Source organism: Zeus faber (genome assembly GCF_960531495.2).
Source record: "Zeus faber genome assembly, chromosome: 5".
Taxonomy (NCBI): Eukaryota; Metazoa; Chordata; class Actinopteri; order Zeiformes; family Zeidae; genus Zeus; species Zeus faber.
This window is the reverse complement of record NC_137192.1, coordinates 35,406,371-35,431,370: the sequence shown is the minus strand read 5'-3', so window position 1 is coordinate 35,431,370 and position 25,000 is coordinate 35,406,371. Positions and strand designations below refer to the sequence as shown.

The 25,000-nt window shown below is 45.5% G+C and overlaps 2 protein-coding genes across 5 annotated transcripts in view; one reads left to right on the top strand and one right to left on the bottom strand.

The window, feature by feature from the left end:
- The window catches only part of matn4 (matrilin 4), a 29,422-nt gene extending 21,589 nt beyond the window's left edge, over window positions 1-7,833 (bottom strand). For all 4 annotated transcript variants that reach the window (XM_080000648.1, XM_080000647.1, XM_080000649.1 and 1 more), the window contains exon 1: window positions 7,618-7,833. The gene's annotated coding sequence lies outside the window, so the exon portion shown is untranslated. The remainder of the gene's footprint in view (window positions 1-7,617) is intronic.
- Window positions 7,834-14,656: 6,823 nt separating this feature from the next.
- The window catches only part of rbpjl (recombination signal binding protein for immunoglobulin kappa J region-like), a gene marked incomplete at both ends in the record, with an annotated part of 19,979 nt that continues 9,635 nt past the window's right edge, over window positions 14,657-25,000 (top strand). The window contains 5 exons of the mRNA XM_080001192.1: window positions 14,657-14,847; window positions 15,152-15,222; window positions 20,072-20,184; window positions 22,629-22,803; window position 25,000. The exon at window position 25,000 is cut by the window's right edge and continues 137 nt beyond it. Of these exons, the coding sequence (XP_079857318.1) occupies window positions 14,657-14,847; window positions 15,152-15,222; window positions 20,072-20,184; window positions 22,629-22,803; window position 25,000 (551 nt within the window). The remainder of the gene's footprint in view (window positions 14,848-15,151; window positions 15,223-20,071; window positions 20,185-22,628; window positions 22,804-24,999) is intronic.

The following is a 25,000-nucleotide window of genomic DNA, read 5'->3' as shown; positions in this document are numbered from 1 at the left end:
TTTAGATGCCGAGGAAACTCTAGATGAAGGAAAGTTATGAAAATCACCACAAGGAGAGAAGGTCAAAATCAAGTGAGTAGTAAAAAATATTTCCCTGTAGAATACAGCACCAACACATCTAATTTAATCCAATCCGATCTCATCTTCTTTTCTCCTCTTTGGGCTGCTCCCGTTAGGGGTGGCCACAGTGGATCATCTGCCTCCAACACCTTGTGTTCTGCATCTTCCTCCCTGACACCACCTGCCTGCATCTCCTCCCTCAGCACCTCCATCAAGCTTCTCTTTGGCTTCCTCTTTTCCTCTTGCCTGGCAGCTCCACCCTCAGCCTCCTTCTCCCAATGTAACATCTCTCCTCCATACGTGTCCAAACCATCTCAATCTGGCCTCTCTCACTTTTCCACCGAACTGTCCAACCTGAGCTGTCCCTCTAACGTCCTCATTCTTAATCCTGTCCATCCTCGTCCCTCCCAATGAAAACCTCCACATCCTCAACTCTGCCACCTCCACCTCATCCACCTGCCTTTTAGAGGCGGTGCCACCGCCTCTAAACCGTACAACATGGCTGCTCTCACCACCGTCCTGTACACCTTCCCCTTCACTCTTGCTGGAACCCTTCTGTCACAGATCACTCCGGACACTCTTCTCCACCCGCTCCACCCTGCCTGTACTCTCTTCTCCACCCACTCCACACTGCCTGTACTCTCTTCTACACCCACTACACCCTGTCTGTAGTCTCTTCTACACCTCTCTCCGCTGCTTTGGATGGTCGACCCCACGTACTTGAACTCATCCGCCTTCTCCACCTCCACCCTTTGCATTCTCAGCTTTTCTCCTCCCTCCCATTCAGGCACATGTATTGTGTCTTACTCCTGCTGACTTTCATTGCTCTTCTCTCTAATGCTGCCTCCACTTCTCCAGGCTCTCCTCCACCTGCTCCCTACTCTAGCTACAGATCACAATGTCATCCGTGAACATCATAGTCCACAGAGACTCCTGCCTGATCTCATCTGTTAACCTGTCCATCACCACTGCAACAAGAAAGGTCTCAGAGCTGATCCTTGATGCAGTCCCACCTCCACTTTGATGCCTTGGTCACGCCTACTGCACACCTTACTACTGTCTGACTGCCCTCATACATATCCTGTACCACTCTTACGTACTTCTCTGCCACCCCCACTCCCTCATTCAATACCACACTTCCTCTCTCTGCACCCTATCAAACGCTTTCTCTAAATCCACAAAGACGCAGTGAAACTCCCTCCGGCCTTCCCTGTACTTTTCCAACAGCGTTCTTAAAGCAAACATTGCATCTGTAGTACTCTTTACTGGCATAAAACCATACTGCAGCTGATTCCCACCTCTCCTCTTAACCCAGCCTCCACTACCCTTTCCCATAGTTTCAGTCCAATCTCATCTAATCCAATTAATTCTGATCAAATTGATTTTAATCTCATACAATTTAATCGGAAACAATTGAATCTAATAAAATTGAATGTCATCCAAAATGAATCAATCTAATCTAATGTATTCTAACCTCATAACATTATATCAAGTCTCATCTAATCCAAATAAATCTCATCAAATGCGATCAAACATAATATCATCTCATTTATTGAAATCAAATTTCAAAAACTGTGTTCCAAAATGTTTTCCAAAATGTTTTCCAAAATGTTTTCCAAAATGTTTTCCAAACTGTGTTACAAACTGTGTTACAAACTGTGTGTTACAAACTGTGTGTTACAAGCTGTGTGTTACAAGCTGTGTGTTACAAGCTGTGTGTTACAAGCTGTGTGTTACAAGCTGTGTGTTACAAGTTGTGTGTTACAAGTTGTGTGTTACAAGTTGTGTGTTACAAGCTGCGTGTTACAAGCTGCGTGTTACAAGCTGTGTGTTACAAGCTGCGTGTTACAAGCTGCGTGTTACAAGCTGTGTGTTACAAGCTGTGTTACAAGCTGTGTTACAAGTTGTGTGTTACAAGTTGTGTGTTACAAGTTGTGTGTTACAAGCTGCGTGTTACAAGCTGCGTGTTACAAGCTGCGTGTTACAAGCTGCGTGTTACAAGCTGCGTGTTACAAGCTGCGTGTTACAAGCTGTGTGTTACAAGCTGTGTGTTACAAGCTGTGTTACAAGCTGCGTGTTACAAGCTGCGTGTTACAAGCAGTGTGTTACAAGCTGTGTTACAAGCTGCGTGTTACAAGCTGTGTTACAAGCGGTGTGTTACAAGCGGTGTGTTACAAGCGGTGTGTTACAAGCGGTGTGTTACAAGCGGTGTGTTACAAGCGGTGTGTTACAAGCTGTGTGTTACAAGCTGTGTGTTACAAGCTGTGTGTTACAAGCTGTGTTACAAGCTGTGTTACAAGCTGTGTTACAAGCTGTGTGTTACAAGCTGTGTTACAAGCTGTGTTACAAGCTGTGTTACAAGCTGTGTTACAAGCTGTGTGTTACAAGCTGTGTGTTACAAGCTGTGTTACAAGCTGTGTGTTACAAGCTGTGTTACAAGCTGTGTGTTACAAGCTGTGTTACAAGCTGTGTGTTACAAGCTGTGTTACAAGCTGTGTTACAAGCTGTGTGTTACAAGCTGTGTTACAAGCTGTGTGTTACAAGCTGTGTTACAAGCTGTGTGTTACAAGCTGTGTTACAAGCTGTGTTACAAGCTGTGTGTTACAAGCTGTGTTACAAGCTGTGTTACAAGCTGTGTTACAAGCTGTGTTACAAGCTGTGTTACAAGCTGTGTGTTACAAGCTGTGTGTTACAAGCTGTGTGTTACAAGCTGTGTTACAAGCTGTGTTACAAGCTGTGTTACAAGCTGTGTTACAAGCTGTGTGTTCCTTCTTGCTTTTTTCGTCCTGGTTGCAGAAATGACAGTGAATACAACTTTATCTGCAGTGTTTACAGAAAGCCAAGGTGTGTGTGGGAAACCTGCAGGTGCAATCCCCTTATCTACAGACACACACACACACACACACACACACACACACACACACACACACACACACACACACACACACACACACACACACACACACACACACACACACACACACACACACACACACACACACACACACACACACACACACACACACACACTTTCTACACCTGGTAACCTGGTTCATTTCATTTTTCAGGTGACAGTCTGGTTGTGACGGAGGATGAGATTGAGAATTATTCTAATTTTTTTATTTTGCAGAACACACAGAGCTTCAAGAAGAGCAGACGTTTCTCGACAACAGTTATTTTAATGCATAATGCGAAGACTGGCCAGGAAAATATTGTGGACCATTTAACAGAGGTGAATACATGTCATTATTATTATTCTACAATTATATATATATATATATAAATAAAATTGTATAATAATCATACATTTTATTAATTATTATTATTATTATTATTATTATTATTAGATAGTTATGAGAGTATTATATTTGTTGATATAATTTTAAATACATTTTCGGAGTTTTACATTTAATTTTAATTTCTAAACTGTTGTTTATATTAGTTAGTCATTGTTGACCATGTCGTGTTTTAATTGTTGGACTGTATTTTCATGAGTTTCAACTTCAAATTAAGCACAATTCTTCATGTAGTTTCACAGGTGCAATAATAACTATTTTGGAAGATTTTTCACATTTACAGAAATATATTTATGATGTGTTATGATACTAGAAGATGTTGATGATGTCAATGAATTAATGATGATATTACATTTATCATGAAATGAGGTGGGAGATATGTTACAAAACGTCATACTTTACTTTCTTAATTTTTTGATGAGTTGTTCACCGTGATTATTATGATAATGGATTCTAAACCATATTTCATAATGAGGCATTTTTACTGAGCTTATCTTTAATGTGATCAAAAGGAAAGAGATCGATGACTGGAACATTGTGCTGACTGATACAGAGACACAGCGCATGGAGGACCACAGGGACGGTAACAACTGGTTATTAATACATTATATAATAATTATGTCATAGTTATATCATTAAATTATAAATAATATAATTATATTATAAATTTTATCATTAAATTATAAATAATATAATTATATTATCCATTATATCATTATATTGTACATTATATCATTATATCATTATATTATGAATTATATCATAACATTATCCATTATATTATTATATTGTACATTATCTCATTACATTATAAATGATATTGTTATATTATCCATTATATCATTATATTATACATTTTATCATTATATTATAAACAATATCATGATCTTATATCTTATATCATTATATTATATATTATATATAAATATGTATTGTATATTATGCTATAATATGATTATAATCAGGGTTGTACATAACTTTCTTTTGCTCTGGTCCTCAGGGAGCACCAGGAGATAATAACAAAAAAATACATAGATAAACAAAGGCAAATCAAGATACACAAAGAAGATACCTAACATATGTCGGATTGTTATTGGTAGTAAATATTTGTTTATATTTTTTTTATATTGTATAATATTGTGTAATATCGAATATTTGCTCATTTTTGCCAATTGTGATTCTATTGATTAATATGATTCCATTCAGTTAAAGTATAATAATAATAACAACAACAACAACAACAACAATAATAATAATAAAAAATCTATAATAATAATAATAATATACAAAATCTATAATAATAATAATAATAATAAATAAAATATATAATAATAATAATAATAATAATAATAATAATCAAAATATATAATAATAATAATAATAATAATAATAATAATAATATACAAAATATATAATAATAATAATAATAATAATAATAATAATAATAATAATAACCAAAAATAAGTGAAATGGACATTTCATGTTATAGAATAAGATCATAGATTATAGAAGAATAAGATTATAACATTACAGCTGCATTACAGGAAGATGGGAGTGAACTAGAGGAACTCCAGTCATCCAGAAGGGAGGGAGGGAGGGAGGGAAGGAAGGAAGGAAGGAAGGAAGGAAGGAATGGAGGAATGGAGGAAGGAAGGAAGGAAGGAAGGGAGGACAAGGGGAGGAAGGGAGGAAGAGGAGGTAAAGTGAAGAGGTGAATAGAAAGGAGGTGCAGAGGCAGGAGGTGAAGGAGGTAAAGCAGGCGGAGGAGGAGCAGAGAGAAGAGGTGGAGGAGGTGAAGGGGCAGGGGGTGGAGGAGGTGAAGGAGATTCAAGAGGTGGTGGAGGAGTAGAGAGAAGAGGTGGAGAAGGTGCAGGGGCAGGAGGTGGAGGAGGTGAAGCAGGTGGAGGAGGAGCAGAGAGAAGAAGTGGAGGAGGTGCAGGGGCAGGAGGTGGAGGAGGTGAAGGAGGTGAAGGAGATGGTGGAGGAGCAGAGAGTAGAGGTGGGGAAGGTGCAGGGGCAGGAGGTGGAGGAGGTGAAGGCGTTGAAGGAGATGGAGGAGGAGCAGAGAGAAGAGGTAGAGGAGGTGAAGCAGGGGCGGAGGAAGTGAAGGAGGAGAAGGAGGTGGAGGAGGAGCAGAGAGAAGAGGTGGAGGAGGTGCAGAGGGTAGTGGTGGGGGAGGTGCAGGGGCAGGAGGTGAAGGAGGCGGGGAGGATCAGAGAGAAGAGGTAGAGGAGGTGAAGCAGGGGTGGAGGATGTGAAAGAGGAGAAGGAGGTGGAGGAGGAGCAGAGAGAAGAGGTGGAGGAGGTGCAGTGGCAGGAGGTGGAGGAGGTGAAGGAGTAGCAGAGAGAAGCGGTGGAGGAGGTGAAAGGGGGGGTGGAGGAGGTGAAAGAGGAGAAGGAGGTGGAGGAGGTGAAAGGGGGGGTGGAGGAGGTGAAGGAGGAGAAGGAGGTGGAGGAGGAGCAGACAGAGGAGGTGGAGGAGGTGCAGAGGCAGGGTGGCTGGCTGCTTTAGGGGGTTTGGAGTGACGTCTGGCATCCCACCTCCCTCTGAACACACAGCTTCTTGTTTGGATCCAGATTGGAACCAGATGTTAACGGTGCTACTGTCTGTCCGTCTGCTTCCTGTCTATCTGCCTGCCTGTCTCACTGTCTGTCTATCTCCCTGCCGGCTGGGCTGTTTGCCTGTATGTCCGTCTGCTTCCTGTCTATCTGCCTGCCTGTCTCACTGTCTGTCTATCTTGACTTCGCTGCCTGGACAAAGCTTCACCTCCAGGCAACCAGCGTGAACCCAGGGCTGCATCACACACACACACACACACACACACACACACACACACACACACACACAGACAAACACACAAACACACACACACACAGACAAACACACAAACACACACACACACACACAAACACACACACACACACACACACACACACACACACACACACACACACACACACACACACACACACACACACACACACACACACACACACACACACACAGACAGACAGACAGACGGACAGACAGACAGACAGACACACAGACAAACACACACACACAGACAAACACACACACACAGACAAACACACACACACACACACACACACACAGACAGACAGACAGACAGACAGACAGACAGACAGACAGACAGACACAGACAGACACACACACACACACAGACACACACATTTCAAGCAGCTATTTTTAGACCACCTCCTCTTTAACGAGTGATGTTCTTCAGAATTCCACCAAATAAATGAGTTCAGACAGACAGGCAGACAGACAGAGAGAACGACAGAGACAGACGAGCAGACAGACAGAGAGACAGACGGGCAGACAGACAGAGAGAACGACAGAGACAGACGAGCAGACAGACAGAGAGACAGACGGGCAGACAGACAGAGAACGACAGAGAGACAGACGGGCAGACAGACAGTGATTATAGTTCAGCGTCATGAAGGTGAAAGGTTTGTCTGTTTCAAACACTGAACTGAAACATTTTAAATGGAAATAAAAATAAAAATAAGAATAAAAATTTTAAATAAAAATTATAATTAAAATGAAAATTAAAAATTAAAAAAATAAAATTTAATAAAAAATGATAAATAAAAGCTAATTTGAGGTGACATTGAAAAATATGAATTGATAATTCCCATTCCAGGGTTAGGAGAGGAAGGGAAATAATTATATCATCATTATGAACTGGAATAATATTACCTTGACGTTTCAATCAGAGTAGATATCAATCAATCAATCAATCAATCAACCTTCATTCCAATGAGTTTAAAGGAAATGTTTTAACGTGTTAAACATATATTTTAGTTGTGTTTAGATAAATAATTAAGATTATAAATGAACAAATAATCCTGGATGAAATGTTTTACAGATTGAAATAATCTTCTCGTTTTATATATTGATGCAATGAGTCCAAACCAATGAGTATTTTGAGGGCGGGGGTCGATTTACAGCAGTAAATAAACGACATGAATGCTCGTGGCTTTAAAAAGTTAATTTTAAGGATTAAAGTCTCTTGTGAACAGTAAAGATAAGAGTCAAAATGAACATTTCTTTCCAAACCTCAGTTTGCTGCAGATTAAAGTGGACTGGAATAAAGTAAACCGAGTAAAATAAAATACACATTTCATTTCCTGGCTCCTTCCCTCAGCCCCTGCACCCGGAGACTCCCTGGACCTCCACCTCCTGCTCCCTCCCTCGGTGTCCCCGGTCGCCCCGGCTCCGCTGCCCGCCCTCACTCACCTGGGAGCCCTTGTGCCCGGACCCGGGTGGGACGGCAGGTAGGACGGGGAAACGCGCACCGGCGGATCGCGGTAAAAGGGAGGAGGTGGAGGAGGAGGAGGAGGAGGTGGAGATAGTTGAGGAGTAGAGGTCTGTGTAGTTTATCCCCGGGACGTGACCACCCGAATATCCTCACCGGGACGCGAGGAGTCGTGGGAATGTGCGGAGCTTTCTTCGTTCCGTGACCCTGCTGCGCTTTTACGCACGGCTGGAATGAGGCGGGGGGTGGAGAGGGAGGGGGGTGGGGAACATGCCTGGAGACCCCACCTCCTCCGCACCCCCCACCAACACACCCAGCCTTTAAACCCGAAAAGCGAAACAACAGAACCTTTGGAGGGCATTTGGAAAGGTTTGGAGAGGTTTGAAAAAGTTTGGAGAAGTTTGGAGAGGTTGGGGAGGTTGAGGAAAGTCAGGGTTGTTTGAGGCAGTGTGCGGTCTGGGGAGGTTCAGGGAGGTTTGGAGAAGTTTGGAGAGGTTTGGAGAGGTTTGGGGTGGTTTGGGGCAGTTTGAGGTAGTTTGGAGAGGTTTGGGGTTGTTTTGGGGCGGTTTTGAGACGTTCTGAGAGCTTGGGAATGGTTTTAGGCGGTTTGGAGAGGTTTGGAGCGGTTTGGAGAGTTTTGGAGAGGTTTGGGGAGGTTTGGGACGGTTTAAGGTAGTTTGAAGAGTTTTGTGGTTGTATGAGACCGTTTGGGAAGGTTTGAGAGGTTTGGGTTTGTTTTGGGGCAGTTTGGACAGTTTGGAGAGGTTTGATGCAGTTTGGGGAGGTTTGGTGCCGTTTGGAAAGGTTTGGGGTGGTTTGGAAAGGCTTGGTGAGGTTTTGGGAGGTTTGGGGAGGGTTGGACAGGTTTGGGGAGGTTTGAAAAGGTTTGGTGAAGTTTGATGCAGTTTGGGGAGGTTTGGGAAGGTTTGGGGAGGTTCAGGGTTGTTTGAGGTCGTTTCGGGAGCTTCGGGATAGTTTGAGGTTGTTTGGGGAGGTTTGGGAGGTTTGGATTTATTTTGGACATGTTTCAGCGAGGTTGGGGGTGGTTTTGGACGGTTTGGAGCAGTTTGGAGAGATTTGATACGGTTTGGGGCGGTTTAGAGAGGTTTAGGGAGGTTTAGAGAGGTTTGGGGTGGTTTGGAGAAGTTTGGGTAGGTTTGGGGAGGTTCAGGGTTCTTTGGGGAGGTTTCGGAGAGGTTGGGGGTGTTTTTGGGGCGGTTTGGAGCAGTTTGGAGAGTTTAATGCGGTTTGGGGAGGTTTGGGGTGGTTTGGAGAGGATGGATCAGGTTTGATGCGGATTAGGGAGATTTGGGGAGGTTTGGGAGCTTTAGAGAGGTTTGGGGAGGTTGGGTGTGGTTAAAAGAGGTCTGGGAAGGTTTGGGGAAGTTTGGGGTTGTTTGAGGTTGTTTGGAGAGGTTTGGGAGGTTAGGGAGGTTTGGAAGGTTCGGGGTTGTTTGAGGTGGTTTGGAGATGTTTGTGAGGTTAGGGAGGTTTGGAAGGTTCGGGGGCAGTTTGGAGAGGTTCGGGAGGTTCGGGGTTGTTTGATGAGGTTTGGAGAGGTTTGGGAAAATTCAGGGTTGTTTTGGGGCGGTTTGTAGAGGTTTAGAGAGGTTGGGGGTGGTTTTGGAGCTGTTTTGGAGGAGTTTGGAGAGGTTTGGAGAGGTTTGAGGCGGTTTGGAGAGGTTTAGAGAGGTTGGGGGTGGTTTTGGAGCTGTTTTGGAGGAGTTTGGAGAGGTTTGGAGAGGTTTGAGGCGGTTTGGAGAGGTTTGGAGGGGTTGGGTGGTTTGGGGGTGGTTTGGGGCAATTTGGGGCGGTTCGGGGAGGTTTGGACAGGTTTGGAGAGGTTTGAGGTTGTTTGAGATGGTTTGGAGAGGTTTGGAGTGGTTCAGGTTTGGAGAGGTTTTGGAGAGGTTTGGGAAGTTTGGGGCGATTTGCAGAGGTTTGGGAAATATGGGGCGGTTTGGAGAGGTTTGGGATGTTTGGGGTGATTTGGAGAGGTTTGGAGAGGCTCAGGGAAGTTTGGGGAGGTTGGGAGAGGTTTGGGGTTGATTGATGTGGTTTGGGGCAGTCAAGGGAGGTTTGGAGAGGTTCTCTTGGCTTGCTGCAGTTTTGGAGGGGTTTGGGGTAGGTTTGGGGGCAGTTTGTGGTGGTTTGGAGAGATTTGTGGTAGGTTATGGGGGTGTTGGAGAAGCCTGGGCGGGGTGAGAGGTTTGGTGAGGTTTGTTGTTGTTTGAGGTGGTTTGGAAAGGTCTGGAGAGGTTTGGGGTTCTGTGGAACTTCGCTATCACAGTCTTTTTAGGTAATTATACGGAGCTATAACATCAGCCATTGTTCTGCAACTAATGGTTGGAAAGAAATATCATAAAAATAATAGTTTGATGTTTATATCCATGCTTTTTAAGGGAGGTTTGGAAGAGTCTGGGGAAGTTCTGAGGGGTTTGGAGGGTATTGGGGAAGTGTCGGGAGGTTTGGAGACGTGTGTGTGTGGGGGGGGGGGTGGAGAGGTTTTGAGGGGATAATAATGTGATAATTGAGTTAATGAATGTCACTTTATCACAGTTACTTTCCGTCACGGAGCTTTTGAAAGTGAGCAGCACCACTCATTCCCTCAGATCCTCTGATCCAGGGTTCCTGGTGGTCCCTCCATCCAAGCTGAAAAGCCAGGGCGGCGGCTCCTTTGTCTTCTTAGCTCCTTCTCTGTGGAAGTGTCCGATCAGCCTGGTCTGTCGACCCTTTCAAACCGGCCTGAAAACCTTTTTTTTCGTTGGCTTTCTAATAATACACCTCTTTGTAGTCGTATGTTTGTGTGTGTCTGCTCAAGCATTTTGGTGTGTCACTGTTCCAAAAGGTGCGGTATAAATAAAAGTTCTGCTTACTTACTTTTGTGACTTATGGGTAGAAAAATCTGATAATAATAGTTTGATGCTTACCAGTGTTTAAGGGGTTGCGTGCAGCGACAGCAGTCTGAACACTTTGAGCCTTCATGGTAACAGATGGAACACTACTTCCACTCAGTTGTGCCTCGTCCAGGCACAACTGAGTGGGCCGTGTGGGGGCGTTCAGAACAGTCCTGTGGCGGTAAATCCACAGAGGAAACCGCTGCTCGCATTGAAAAGGCTCCGAAAAGAGGGATTCAGGTCCTGGGACTGCGGCAGGTGCTCGGTGTGCAAATGTACCGTCGGACAAAAAAGAAGGAGGTCTGACGAAGACGAGTGTCATCCACAACAGGGCGGCCATGGTCATGGAACCAGTCGACTGCTGTCTAACCTGTTCTCTAATCTATTATGTGATGTCATCTACCCTCTGATGCGTCTGCTGTTCTGTTCTGACAGCTGCTGTTTAGCTGTGATCAATCTGACGTCCACGAGCTAAACGCTAATGGCACCGGGCTAATGACGGCTTTTTAGAGCGTTACTGCGTGGGCGACTTGGGGCCATGACATCGCCCCTCATAAGGTGAAAGTGCAGAAAGAAAGTCCCTTCATTTCCACCCCTTCACCCCTCCACCTCTCCCTCCACCTCTCCCTCTATCTTCCACCCTCTCCTTGGCTGGCTCTGTGTTCCCGTGCCCCGTGTTCTGGTGTGAAATACCAGGGGTGGGTCTGAGGATCTGGGGCTCTGACATGGTGACCCTTGACCTCTGGAGAGGGGAAGGACTAATTTAGTCTCCTGCTGTCACCCTGGTGACTGAGCACACACACACACACACACACACACACACACACACACACATATGGGACTTAATCCAAATGGATGTGCACGTCCAGCTACACATGCACTTACACATCAACACAGAGCGACTCAACTGTGTTTGGCTGAATGGAGCAGGAACAAAACATCCAGTAAAATGTCCCTCAAACCCTCCAGCCCAGAGTCGATGTAGTAAAGTGGAGCAGAGTAGAGCAGAGTAGAGTAGAGTAGAGTAGAGGTGGAGGAGAGTAGAGTACAGTAAAGTAGAGTAGAGCACAGTAACGTACAGTAGAGCAGAGTCAAGTGGAGTTAGAGTACAGTAAAGTAGAGTAGAGTGGAGTGGAGCTAGAGTAGAGTAGAGTAAAGTAGAGTGGAGTAGAGGTGGAGTAGAGTAGAGTAGAGTACAGTAGAGTGGAGTTAGAGTAGAGTAGAGTAGAGTAGAGTACATTAAAGAAGAGTAGAGTAGAGTGAAGTTAGAGTACAGTAAAGTAGAGTAGAGTTAGAGTAGAATAAAGTAGAGTAAGGTAGAGTAGAGTAGAGCAAAGTAGAGTCGAGTAGAGTAGAGCAGAGTAGAGTAGAGTAGAGTGGTATAGAGTAGAGTAGAGTAGAGTAGAGCAGAGTAAAGTGGAGAAGAGTGCGTGCAAGGATTAAAGAACTTGAATGAATGTCTCTTCTGCAGGGTGGTGATGCTCAACCACTCCTCCCTGGGTCTGGGCATCCAGACAGCATGACCGCAGTGTTTATGGGATGTCCTTATTAAAGCTTTACAGCCAGATTCACTTCAGGGGAAAACCAACAAAAACAGCAACAGGTATCCATGAAGTGGAAGTGGAAGTAGAATGTTGCTTTCCTCCGTTAAAATGAGGTGGAAAGTGAAGCACCTTCAGGAAGCACCTTCAGGGAGCACCTTCAGGGAGCACCTTCAGGGAGCACCTTCAGGAAGCACCTTCAGGGAGCACCTTCAGGAAGCACCTTCAGGGAGCACCTTCAGGAAGCACCTTCAGGAAGCACCTTCAGGAAGCACCTTCAGGGAGCACCTTCAGGAAGCACCTTCAGGGAGCACCTTCAGGTAGCACCTTCAGGAAGCACCTTCAGGGAGCACCTTCAGGAAGCACCTTCAGGGAGCACCTTCAGGAAGCACCTTCAGGGAGCACTTTCAGGAAGCACCTTCAGGAAGCACCTTCAGGAAGCACCTTCAGGGAGCTGGTCGCTATGTATCGACCAGCGTGGGACGACTCCATCTGTAGAGATGTGTATCAAATTGGTTCTCTTGTTCTAACTAGGGAGTTCTAACTGGGGATGGTAGCTCAGGAGGTAGAGCTGGTGGTCTAGTGATCCAAAGGTTGCTGGTTCAATCCCAGGCTCCTCCTGCTAGCATGCTGTAGTGTCCTTGAGCAAGACACTTAACCCCTAATTGCTCCTGATGGCTGCGTCCGTCGGTGTTTGAACAATTGTAAGTCGCTTTGGATAAAAGCGTCTGATCAATGACTAAATGTAATGTAATGTAACTACTCGTCAACGGGTCAGAGTCGCACGCGTCACCTCATCACGACATCAAACACATGACTTCCTTGAACATTGCTCCGTCTCTTGACAACAAATGCAAAGTTGGGGGATGGAGTTTTCAATCTGGAAAACATGTACTGTATTGGGTCCAAAATGGCATTTAGCATTTAGTACACCAAGTGAGCATGTTAACACTTTTACTGTGTCCAGAACATACTGTAGCATACTGCATGTGAAAAGTATCATCATCACATCCTACAAAAAAATAATAATAAATTGTAGAAATAGTAAAGTAGTAGTAGTAGTACATAGTACGTAGTATGTAGTACTCTGTACTCTGTAGTGTGTACTACGTATTTTGTAGCACATAGTATGTATTTTGTAGTATGGAGTACCTAGTATGTAGTATGTAGTATGTAGTATATAGCATATAGTATGCAGTATGTAGTATGTAGTATGCAGTATGAAGTATGTAGTATGTAGTATGCAGTGTATAGTATGGAGTATGTAGTATGCAATAAATAGTATGTAGTATGTAGAATGCATTATGTAGTATGGAGTATGTAGTATGCAGTATGTAGTATGTAGTATGCAGTATGTAGTATGTAGTATGTAGTGCGTAGTATGCAGTACGTAGTATGACTGGCTATGTATACGTATGTTGTATTTGTACAAAAATACCCGAATGGGAGACAATGTGGATTCAGGAGCCAGACAAACATTTACAGAATCAAGTAAAATAAAGTGATTTGAACGTTTATTAAATGTTTAAATTACTTCAGAACACAGCTTCTAAAGTACTTGAATTCAAATCAAATAAAAATAAATACTCCTAAATAGGATGGGGAGTCACCAGTGACGATGAAACCTGTGTTCACTTTCTGTTTTCTACCTGAAGTAGGATTTAGAACCATTAAGAAAAAAAGAAAAACATCTCAGCCACGTGCATGTTGTCCAGGGGCCACGCCCATCTGTGGATGTGAGAAATGAGAGGCCCCTGCTGCCAGAACAACCGGGGTTTTAGACAAAAACAAGAAGAGTGGAAGAGTGAACCGTGAGGGACTCGAACCGTCCCGCTCGGTTTTCTTCTTCCTCTGTTGTTTCATATGGTTTCATGTTTATTCTGATGCTCTTACGGCGAAAGCCGACACGACACGACACGGCACGACACGGTGTAACCCTGACCGCTGAACCACATCCAACAAGGACAACACTCATGTATTTCAGGACGGTTTGCAGGGAGGAGGGTACCAGGGTCAAACCGGGACAGAAGCACCTGACGGGCTCGGGCCCCCACCCCCCGCCCCCCCATGTCAACAGTCTTCATTACCAGGAACATTCCAAAACCGCAGCCTGGGTTCAACCCCCCGTCGGGCCGGTCGTTACAGCGACACCGCAGACAGGATGATGGCCGCGATGTGGCGGCTGCGGTCGTTACCGTAGCAACACGCTATGTTGCTATGTCCTCCGCTCCCCGCACCCCGCTGTTTGGCATTCCGATCGTTGGGAATCATGCATCGTGTGAACTCTGCTGTTTCACCGGCGAACGTGGTAAAATCCAAATCGATGGCCTGGAAAGTGTCTTTACTTTGTCTTTGCCACGTCTCTAACATCTGCTCCCTGAGATGGACGACGTCTCGGGACCACTACGCCTCTCGTTGGCGGTGTTTGAGAGGAGCTCGGATGGAATTCGGGGGTTCTCTCCGATGGCGTTAATAATCTCCCACAAATTGACGGCAGCTGACCCTTTGACCTTTTGCCGCGCCCGAGTGCAAATGCTCCGCGAAGCGTCTCTGGTGTCGTGGTTTTTCGCGGACAACCGGCGATGTCCCGCAGCGCTCGGACGCTGGCTCTCAGGCACTCTCTCTCTTTTGTCAGGAGACTGGAGAGGTGGTTCCAGGGCTGCCACCGCCTCCCGTCCGGTGCCGGGGAGCCGGACCAGGACGCACACCAGGACCAGAGGGTCGCCATCCTGCACGCCAAGGTGGCCCAGAAGTCCTACGGCAACGAGAAGCGGTACAGTTGAGCAAACACAAGCCCACGACCATCGGGTCCTGAAGGTAGGACGCCGGGTTTTTCCTCTGTGAAGCCCTCCCACACTGGGTCAAATAATGACGTGGGAGCAAGGCGGCCTGAATTCTACTTCCTGTTACTGTGATTTGGAATTGATCCCAAAAACAGTCTTGTGATTTCAGTTCAGTATCAAATGGATGACAGGGTTTGATCCCCAGGAATACACATACACAGATCAGGTGTCGGTCAGAATAGTAGAATAGTTTCTTGCCGCCTGGTGCCAGTGTTGTGTGACTCTGCCCACCAGGTTCTTCTGCCCGCCCCCCTGTGTTTACATCAGCGGCCGAGGATGGAAGACTGGAGCAGACCATCCTAAAGGTCCGGGAGCCAGACAGGAACTGGAAATGTGATGTTCCGTGCTCTTATTGTGTATTATTAAAGATTTGATGAGATTTTGCAGAATGTGATAAGGTCTAAAGTGATTAGGATAATCACATCAAATCAAATTTGATGATAGTGGATTATTATTATTATTATTATTTATTATTATTATTATTATTATTATTATTATTATATTTTATTTATTATTATTATTATTATTATTATTATTATTATTATTATTATTATTATTATTATCATCATTATTATTATTTTACTTTATTTTATTTATTATTATTATTATTATTATTATTATTATTATTATTATTATTATTATTATTATTATTATTATTATTAGGGTCCGAGCCCACAGCACGGGGCCAAGACCTTCTTGCTTTAGCTCCGTTTCTTCTTCTTCAGCCTTTTTCAATCATCTTTTTAGGGCCTCAAGAAACTCAAACTCACCAAACTTTGTCCACTCGTCAGTCCCGCTGTGGCATTTGATCTCCTCTGGGTGCCCTGCATGGGCGTGGCAAAACAGCCGCCCACACCTTCTAGAAAATAAAAAAACAATCAAACCCAACAAACACCCTTTTCCACAACAACTCACGAAATTCAGGACACACTGTAACATCACGAGACTTAAAATAAATGAAATCGCCGCCATGACTGAAACCCAGCAGGAAGTCGGCCATCTTGAATTAAAGATTCAAGATTTTTTTTTTATTCAAGATTTTTATTTGTCACATACATATACATACTTCCATACATATATGCAGTGAAATGTAATGCAACGCACCCGGTGATAGCACACAATAAGTCCTAGGAAAAAGTACAAAAATAAAATAAAATAAAAAGTAGAAAATTCCTTTCTAATAGACCGACTAACTGACTCCTAAAACGTAATACAGTAAGTGGAATACTTATAGAATAAGATAAAAACTATATAGAATAAAATACAATAAAAAATAAATTGAAATAAAATGGAATAGGTTGAAGGAATATGCCTATGTATATACAGATATGTGCATTTAAAGTGGCATGTGAATTAAAGTGGCATGTGAATGTGAATAGTGTGAGGTAGTGTTTGGGATAATACAGCACAGTATACAACAGTACGGCGCAGCAATACGGCATCACGAACAACCCTGAACAGTGATACAGTATGTGGTACAGTATGCTACATACAGTACAGTAGGTAGTGGAGCCTAGTGCATGGCTCAGTTAGGACCCCTGGTGAGGTCAGCATTGACAGTTCTGATGGCTTGAGGGAAGAAACTCCGTCTCAGTCTCTCTGTTCTCGCTGTGTGACTGCGGAGGCGCTTGCCTGACCGCAGCAGCTGAAACAGTCCGTTGTTGGGGTGATGAGGATCCTTCATGATCCTACGGGCTCTGCTACTACACCTCCTGGTGTATAACTCCTGCAAGGGGGGGAGGGTAGTTCCAAAGGTACGTTCAGCTGAACGCACCACCCTCTGCAGGGCCCGCCTGTCCTGGGCAGTACAGTTCCCAAACCAGGCAGTGATGTTGCCTGTCAGGATGCTCTCCACTGCTCCAGAGTAGAAGGACTTGAGGATCCTCACCGAGACCCGGAATTTCCTCAGCTGCCTGAGGTGGTAGAGACGCTGCCTCGCCTTTCTCACCAGAGTGTCTGTATGAACAGTCCATGTTAAGTCCTCTGTGATGTGGACTCCCAGATATCTGAAGCTGCTCACCCTATCGACAGAAGTCCCATTAATCCACAAGGGCGCGTGCGTCCTCGATTGTGATCCACGCCTAAAGTCCACAATCAGCTCCTTGGTTTTGCTGACGTTCAGGTGTAGGCTGTTGTCCTGGCACCAGAGTGACAGGTCAGCCACCTCCTCGCGGTAGGCCTTCTCATCGCAGTCGGTGATCAGGCCCACGACCACGGTGTCGTCAGCAAACTTGATGATGGTGTGGGAGCTGGACCTGGCCGCACAGTCATGTGTGTACAGGGAGTACAGTAGGGGGCTGAGGACGCAGCCCTGGGGGGATCCTGTGTTCAGGGTGAGGGAGCTTGACATGTACTTCCCCACCTTGACCACCTGGGGGCGGCCTGTGAGGAAGTCCAGGATCCAGGTGCACAGCGGAGCATTCAATCCTAGCTCCAACAACTTGACAGCCAGTCTGGTGGGGACTATGGTGTTGAAAGCTGAACTATAATCAATGAACAGCATTCTCACATAGGCCCCCTTCTGGCCATCCAGGTGCGTGAGCGTGGTGTGCAGTACCTGGGAGACCGCGTCATCCGTGGATCTGTTCTGCCGGTACGTGAACTGCAACGGGTCCAAGGTGCGGGGGAGGGAGGCGCAGATGTAATCCTTAATCAGCCTCTCGAAACACTTCATGACCACCGAGGTGAGGGCCACCGGACGGTAGTCATTCAGGCAGGTTGGAGAGGCGATCTTCGGGACAGGAACGACGGTGGACCTCTTGAAGCAGGACGGGACCACTGATTCAGCCAGGGAGATGTTGAATATTGTAGTGAACACCGGAGCTAGCTGGTTAGCACAGGTCTTCAGTACTCGACCAGATATGCCGTCTGGGCCGCAGCTTTCCTGGTGTTCACCCACATCAAAGCCCTCCTGACCTCGTGCACGGACACTGAGAGTGCGCGCTCGTCCCCAGCGGTGTAACTCCAATTAGCCGGCGAGCTAGCGGTGCTGCTGCCAGACTCGAACCGCGCATAAAAGGAGTTCAGTTGGTTGGCCAGGGAGGCGTCCACACTCGTGGCTGGGGAGGAGCTGCTCTTGTAGTTAGTTATTGTTCGCAGCCCCTCCCACAAGCGTCTTGTGTCCCCCCGCTCCATCTGCAGCTCCACGGTGTCTCTGTACGTCCGTTTGGCGTCCCTCACCGCCCTCCGCAGATTGTACGACGCCGCTTTGTAGTTGTCCATGTTACCAGATACAAGTCCGTCGTTGTAAGCGGCCGTGCGCGCATTCAGAGCGCAGCGGATGGATTTATCAACCCATGGTTTCTGGTTTGGAAATATCCGAACTTTCACCGTGGGAACGATTTCATCCGCGAGCGTAGCCACGAAACTTACTACAACCTCCGTAAACTCGCTGACGTCACTTGAACTTGTTGGAACATGTCCCAGTCTACGTCAGTCAGAGCGTCCTGAAGCGCAGCCTCTGATTGGTCCGTCCACCGCTTCACTTCCCTCGTCATCACCAGATCCCGCGCGATCAGAGGCCTGTAAACAGGAAGCAGCGAGATCGCGGCGTGATCTCATTTCCCGAAAACAGGAAGCGACACGGGCTTGTATCCGTTCTTGTAAGGAGTGTAGCAATGGTCCAGAGTTCTGTCTCCCCTACGGGCACACGTCATGTGTTGGTGGAAATTCGGCAGAACTTTTTTCAGGTTGGCCCTGTTAAAGTCCCCAGTCACCACCACAGCCGCGTCGGGATGTCTGTTCTGAAATCCGCACAACACATCGTACAGAACCGACAGAGCTGCGTCGGTGTCCGCTTGCGGTGGGATATAAACGGCTGTAATGATGACCGTGCTGAATTCCCGGGGGAGATAAAATGGACGGCATAGTATGGTCAGCTGTTCCAGGTTCGGCGAGCAGGAGTGGGAGAGGAATTTGGTGTTGTTGGCGTTACACCAGCGGTTGTTTACCATTAGGCAGACGCCTCCACCTTTGGATTTCCCCGACTCTCCCGTTCTGTCGCCGCGGAACACGGAGAAGGCCTCGGCTGGACGTATGGCTTCATCCGGCACCAGTGGGGTCAGCCATGTTTCCGTCAGGCAGAGGACGCAACAGTTCCTCGTGTCACGCTGGAATTGAATCCTCGCTCGAAGTTCATCCATCTTGTTCTCCAGGGACTGGACGTTAGCAAGAAGGATGCTTGGCAGAGGTGGACGGTAAGGTTGCGTCCTCATTCTGACCCGAATGCCGCCTCGTTTACCTCGGTGCTTCCTCCGTGGGCCGGCTCGTGGAACAGCGACTCCATTTTTGTTGTAGTTGTTGTTGCGAGTGTTCCCGCGTAGGATTTCCGCCGGCCACTCTGCTCCCACGGATAAAAAGTCCCAAAGTTGTTCGTTTAGGGAAATTTTTATATCCATGAGTGCATCGCGGCCGTATGAATTAATTGTTGATGTTTTTCTGGCGAACATTGTGATAAAAAAAGGAAAAAAATACTAAAGTAACCGGAGCGCCGGCGCAGGCGACCGCTAGGGGCGGCGCCACTATCGCCTAAAGGTGTCATTTTAGCCACTTTCTGGTCATTTTCATGCGCTGTGCTTTGGGGAACTCCTCCGAGACCATTTATCGGATCCACTTCAAACTTGGTAAGCCTCTACAAGAACCCTTCACAATTAAAAGCTGACAAAAGATTGAGTTTTTGTCCCACGGTTTGGGCGTGCCAAAGCGCTGAATATAATGTTTGAAAAAAGGCACTGTTTACATGCCTTTTTAGTGACTTTTTGGTAATTTTCTTGCTCCGTAACTTCACAAACTCCTGCTTTTTCGGATTTTTTGGATACATTTCAAACCTGTGTCCCATCGCTGCTTGCAGCCTTAATAATAATAATAATAATAATAATAATAATAATAATAATTATTATTATTATTATTATTATTATTATTATTATTATTATTATTGCATTAGATCAGATTTGTGTAGATTATTATACATACCATTACATTAGATGGTACATGTTTATTCTATATACTGTATAAAGTAAAGAACAAATTTAATTTCTCTTTCTCTTCTGTTCCCCCCTCTTCCCCCTCACGTCACCCTACATCTCCTGCTTCCATCCTTCTGACCCTTCTTCCTCCTCCGACCCCCTCGGTCCGTCCGTCCATCCCTCCGTCCAGCAGCTTTCAGAGACCCTGTTTTGCGTCTGGGCGGCTACATGTGTCTGGACACATCGTGTCAGTCGACGGCGGAAACCTTCAAGCTGCTGTTCGAGGATCTGCCCGACCACAAGGTGAGCACAGATTACCTTTTGTTAAACACAGGTTGGGGGTCTGTGACCAACGCAGCCCTTTTTGATGCTTTTTTGTTCTAATAAAGTTGGAATCAAAATAAAGTTAATTTCAGGGATTTCTTTTTTATTGTCTCTGCTAGATATACAAAGTCTTTAATTTTAGGAATTTCATTTCCTTTCACCAAACACATAGATTGGCTCTTAATGTCTTAGGGACCTCAACTATCCCTAACCTTACTGATTGCAATTATTTCAGCTGTATCTTCAGTATAATTCATGCCAATGCACACCAAGACATACATATAAATTTTGAATATTTTTAATTAAAATATATTTGATAATTTCCACCGTTCTCCCCAAATCATCCCTTGGGCGGATTGGACCACTCCATATCTATGACACCCCTGATATATCTTGTCTTTGTCCTCATTATACATCTCCATCTCTGGCTTCAGCATGGGATGGAATGTCAGACCACCACAGGAAAGGGCTGCATCTGAGATTATCACCATATAAACCCATTGTATGTTTGTCCTTGATAAACACAGAGAATATCTTCGTCTTTTGTTATTTTGCTCTTTGCTCTCCAAACTCAGTGGGAAGGCCAATAATCGGAGTGTGAGTGAACACCGTGGAACGGACACTGGCTCCAGAGTAAAAGGAAAGCTTTGTCGGGATGAAAAGGCAAGCCCTGAAGACGAGCTGGAGAACAGAACAGAAATAAACTCCAGGAATCTGAACCTTCCAGGTCTTTTCATCCCAGACATTACGCTTCCAAAAACCCACTGGACCAGAGAGACGAACACCGTTCCAAGAAAACAACGACCGGGGACGATCTCTCCGGCTTTCATCCCCAAACCGGATCGGATTCACAGACAAAGCAGACCGTCCGACCGATGGTGTTATTCCCAAAGCCAAAGCTGACATGGGATCAGTGCTAGAGTCTGAGGATGAACGGCTTCCTGTTGTGTCTGGGTTACAGAAAGTTCCGTCTATTTGCCCAGACGAGAGTTAGGGCTCAGTTTAACAGAGGACTGTTGACTCAGCGAGCTGCGTCCGCTGACGGAGGCTGTGAAGAGGCGGTAAACGTCCACTGGTCGGACTGATTATTTACCCACAGGGAGGGGGGCGGAGAAGAGACAGCAGAGCGTAGAAAAGCCGAGAGGCCTCACATCCTCAGTGTGGTTCATGGACCTGACAGCCGCATCGGCCTTTGGGTGCCAGGGGTTTAACCGCGAACGAACGACAAAAACATGACCAACACAATCAAATCGCGGAGCTGAAAAGTAGGTTGCAACATCAACTAAATGTTCATCTTTCATTTACATACTTTGAACACAAGGGGGCGGAATCACCAATCCAGCTCGTACCAAAGATCAGTGTTTTCCAACCACCGAGCACTGGCATACTAGTGTGCCATGCGCTGCAAGGGCTCGCCAGGGGGTGCCGTCAAAACGATTCAAATTCCACATACTAGTATAAATAATGAAAATGACCGTGTTTTGTCGTACCACGCCCCACCCAAGTGGTGTTGTCCGGGACCTCCATCACAGAGACACAGACGACGGGGTTGTAGACACAGTATATTGTAGAGAGTGGGCCAGGTGGAACAAGCCAGGAGCAGATGGACATGTGTCATGACACAAGGGGATGGTAGCTCAGGCGGTAGAGCTGGTGGTCTAGTGATCTAAAGGTTGCTGGTTGGATCCCAGGCTCCTCCTGCTAGCATGCTGTAGTGTCCTTGAGCAAGACACTTAACCCCTCATTGCTCCTGATGGCTGCGTCCGTCAGCGTTTGAACAATTGTAAGTGGCTTTGGATAAAAGCGTCTGCTAGGTTTTACCTGCTGCTCCTTACACCAACCAACCAGCAACAGGTATGTAGCCACTCTGGTCCTGGCTTCCCAATTATCTGGAACCAGGACAGGTGTGGCTGCTCAAACCACACCATCCCCACACCACAATGACCTTTTCTGTTACAACATCAAAACTGGATTCTTGGGTTTACCTTCTTCAAACTCGAATTCTTCAGAGTCCGTAAATGATCTGTTTTCAGACTCTCGGTCTGTTTGGGTCAGTCGGTGGAAGGCATGGTCAGGAGGGACACTCCATGTGAGTTGTGCCACGCCTTGGCCTATTTTTTTCTTCCTATTCCTGTTAATTGTGGAGTCACGCACGCTTTGGAAGACTGAGTCATAAAAGATTTGTTCACGATGAACGAAACGTTTGCGAAACTTGCATCACTGCCTATCAGAAGGCCACCTAATCAGCACAGTTCTACATGTTTGTGACGTGTTTAGTGGTTAACAGGCAGTGATGCCACTCAAGAATTCTGAGTTTTTGCAGATTTTATACAGAAGGAGCAGAGAAATAATCTTCTACGGTCAGAATTCTTTCCCATTCAGACTATTTATCCATGAACATATTGATTGATGGTTCTCTCCAGATGTTTGCCTGCGCCAAGTCGCTGTACATCTCCGACCAGGACAAGAGGAAGCACTTCCGCCTGTTGCTCCGCCTCTTCCTGTGCAGCGGACAGGAAGTGGGTTCCTTCCAGAGCAGGATGATCAAGGTGATCTCCAAACCGTCCCAGAAGAGACAGTCCATGAAGAACGCAGACCGTGAGACTTTTAACTATTATTGATATTATTATTATCATTATTATTATGCAACGCGTTTCACAACATATCAAACAGATATTAAACAGGAAACCCCACTGAGATTTGTATAACATATTTAAAGAACAACACTATTTGTGTTTTCAAATATTTGGTCATTTGACATCAGGAAATGGATTATTGTCGGTTAGAACTACAATTGGCACCCAGGATGTTTTCAGCCACAACATTAAAACCAGTGACAGGTGAAGTGAATAACCTGGATCATCTGGTTCCAATGGCACTTGTCAAGGGGTGGGACATATTATTATTATTTATACATATACTGTTTTATATTATTATTATACTGTATGTATATATATATAAAGTGTCATATATTATTATTATACATATACTGTTATATATTATATATATATATATATATATATATATATAGTGTTATATATATATATATATATATATATATATATATATATATATGATGCATCAGGTGAAGGGTGAGTTGTTGATGTGTTGAAGCAGCGTAAGGATCTGAGCCACTTTGACAAGGAGCACATTGTGATGCTGGACGACTGGGTCAGAGCATCTCCACAACCACAGGTCTTGTGGCTGTTCCCGCTGTGCAGTGGTTACTACCAAAAGTGTCCAAGGAAGGACGACCGCTGAATCGGCGACAGGGTCACGGGGCCCAAGCCTCATTGATGCACGTTGGGAGTGAAGTCTAGCCCGTCTGGTTCGATGGCACAGTAGAACTACTGCAGCACAAAGTGGTGAAACAGTGAATGTTGCTGTGATAGAAAGGTGTAGAACACACAGTGCATGGCAGCTTGCTGCGTATGGGAGCTCACAGTGTCCATGCTGACCCCTGTCCACCCCTGAAAGCACCTACAATGGACACGTGAGCGTCACAACTGGACCAGGGAGCAATGGAAGAAGGTGGAGGTCTGATGAATCACCTTTTCTTCTACATCATGTGGATGGGTGGGGTTAGGGTCTGATCCCATGGAGCATCTGTGGGATGTGCTGGAACAATAAGCTTGATCCATGGGGGCCCCACCTCCACCCTGCAGGACTTAAAGGATCTGCTGCTAATGTCTTGGTGCCAGATACCACAGAACACCTTCAGAGTCTGGCGGAATCCATGCCTCCACCTCACAGCTGTTTTGGGGACACGAGGGGGAGCTACACAGTAGTAATGTTATTAGTAATGGTTTTAATGTTGTGGCTGATCGGTGTATATACAGGTTTTTTTAAACATGGAGTTATGGAACCAAACCACATTCAAACCACAGAGAGGTACTGTAACCAACCCGTATGAAGTAAAGCATAGAACCAAACCCTAACAAATCATTCATTCTGCATTTTGACATCTCCTCAAACTATCATTATTTATTTTTAACATAAATAAACACAGGTTTTGAACGACTGTTATTCTGAAGACCGTGGAGAAGATCGTGCTCAACAGATCGTTTGGCTTAGAAAAAGAAAAAGAAACAATCATGTACAAATACGAGATTAACAACAACAAAAACAAATGTCAGGACTGTAACATAGCATACCTGCTATAGGCACCACCACGTCTCTCACACACACACACACACAGAACAACCTGTGAAGATACAGACAGAGACGCACACACACATGTATGTACCCACACTCACTCACACACACACACACACACACACACACACACACACACACACACTCTCAGAGTGTGTCCATCACCTGGCTTCCTGTCTCAGATGTCAGCTGACCATGCTGTCTTTTTAAGAGAGTGTGTGTGTGTGTGTGTGTATGTGTGTATGTGTATGTGGTTGTGTGTGTGTGTGTGTGTGTGTGTGTGTGTGTGTGTGTGTGTGTGTGTGTATGTGTGTGTGTGTGTGTGTGTGTGTGTGTGTGTGTGTGTATGTGTATGTGTATGTGTATGTGTATGTGTGTGTGTATGTGTATGTGTATGTGTATGTGTGTGTGTGTGTGTGTGTGTGTGTATGTGTGTGTGTGTGTGTGTGTATGTGTATGTGTGTGTGTATGTGTGTGTGTATGTGTGTGTGTATGTGTATGTGTATGTGTATGTGTATGTGTGTATGTGTGTGTGTGCGCGTGTATGTATGTGTGTATGTGTGTATGTGTGTGTATGTGTGTGTGTGTGCGTGTATGTGTGTGTGTGCGTGTGCGTGTGCGCGTGTGTGTGTGTCTCAGT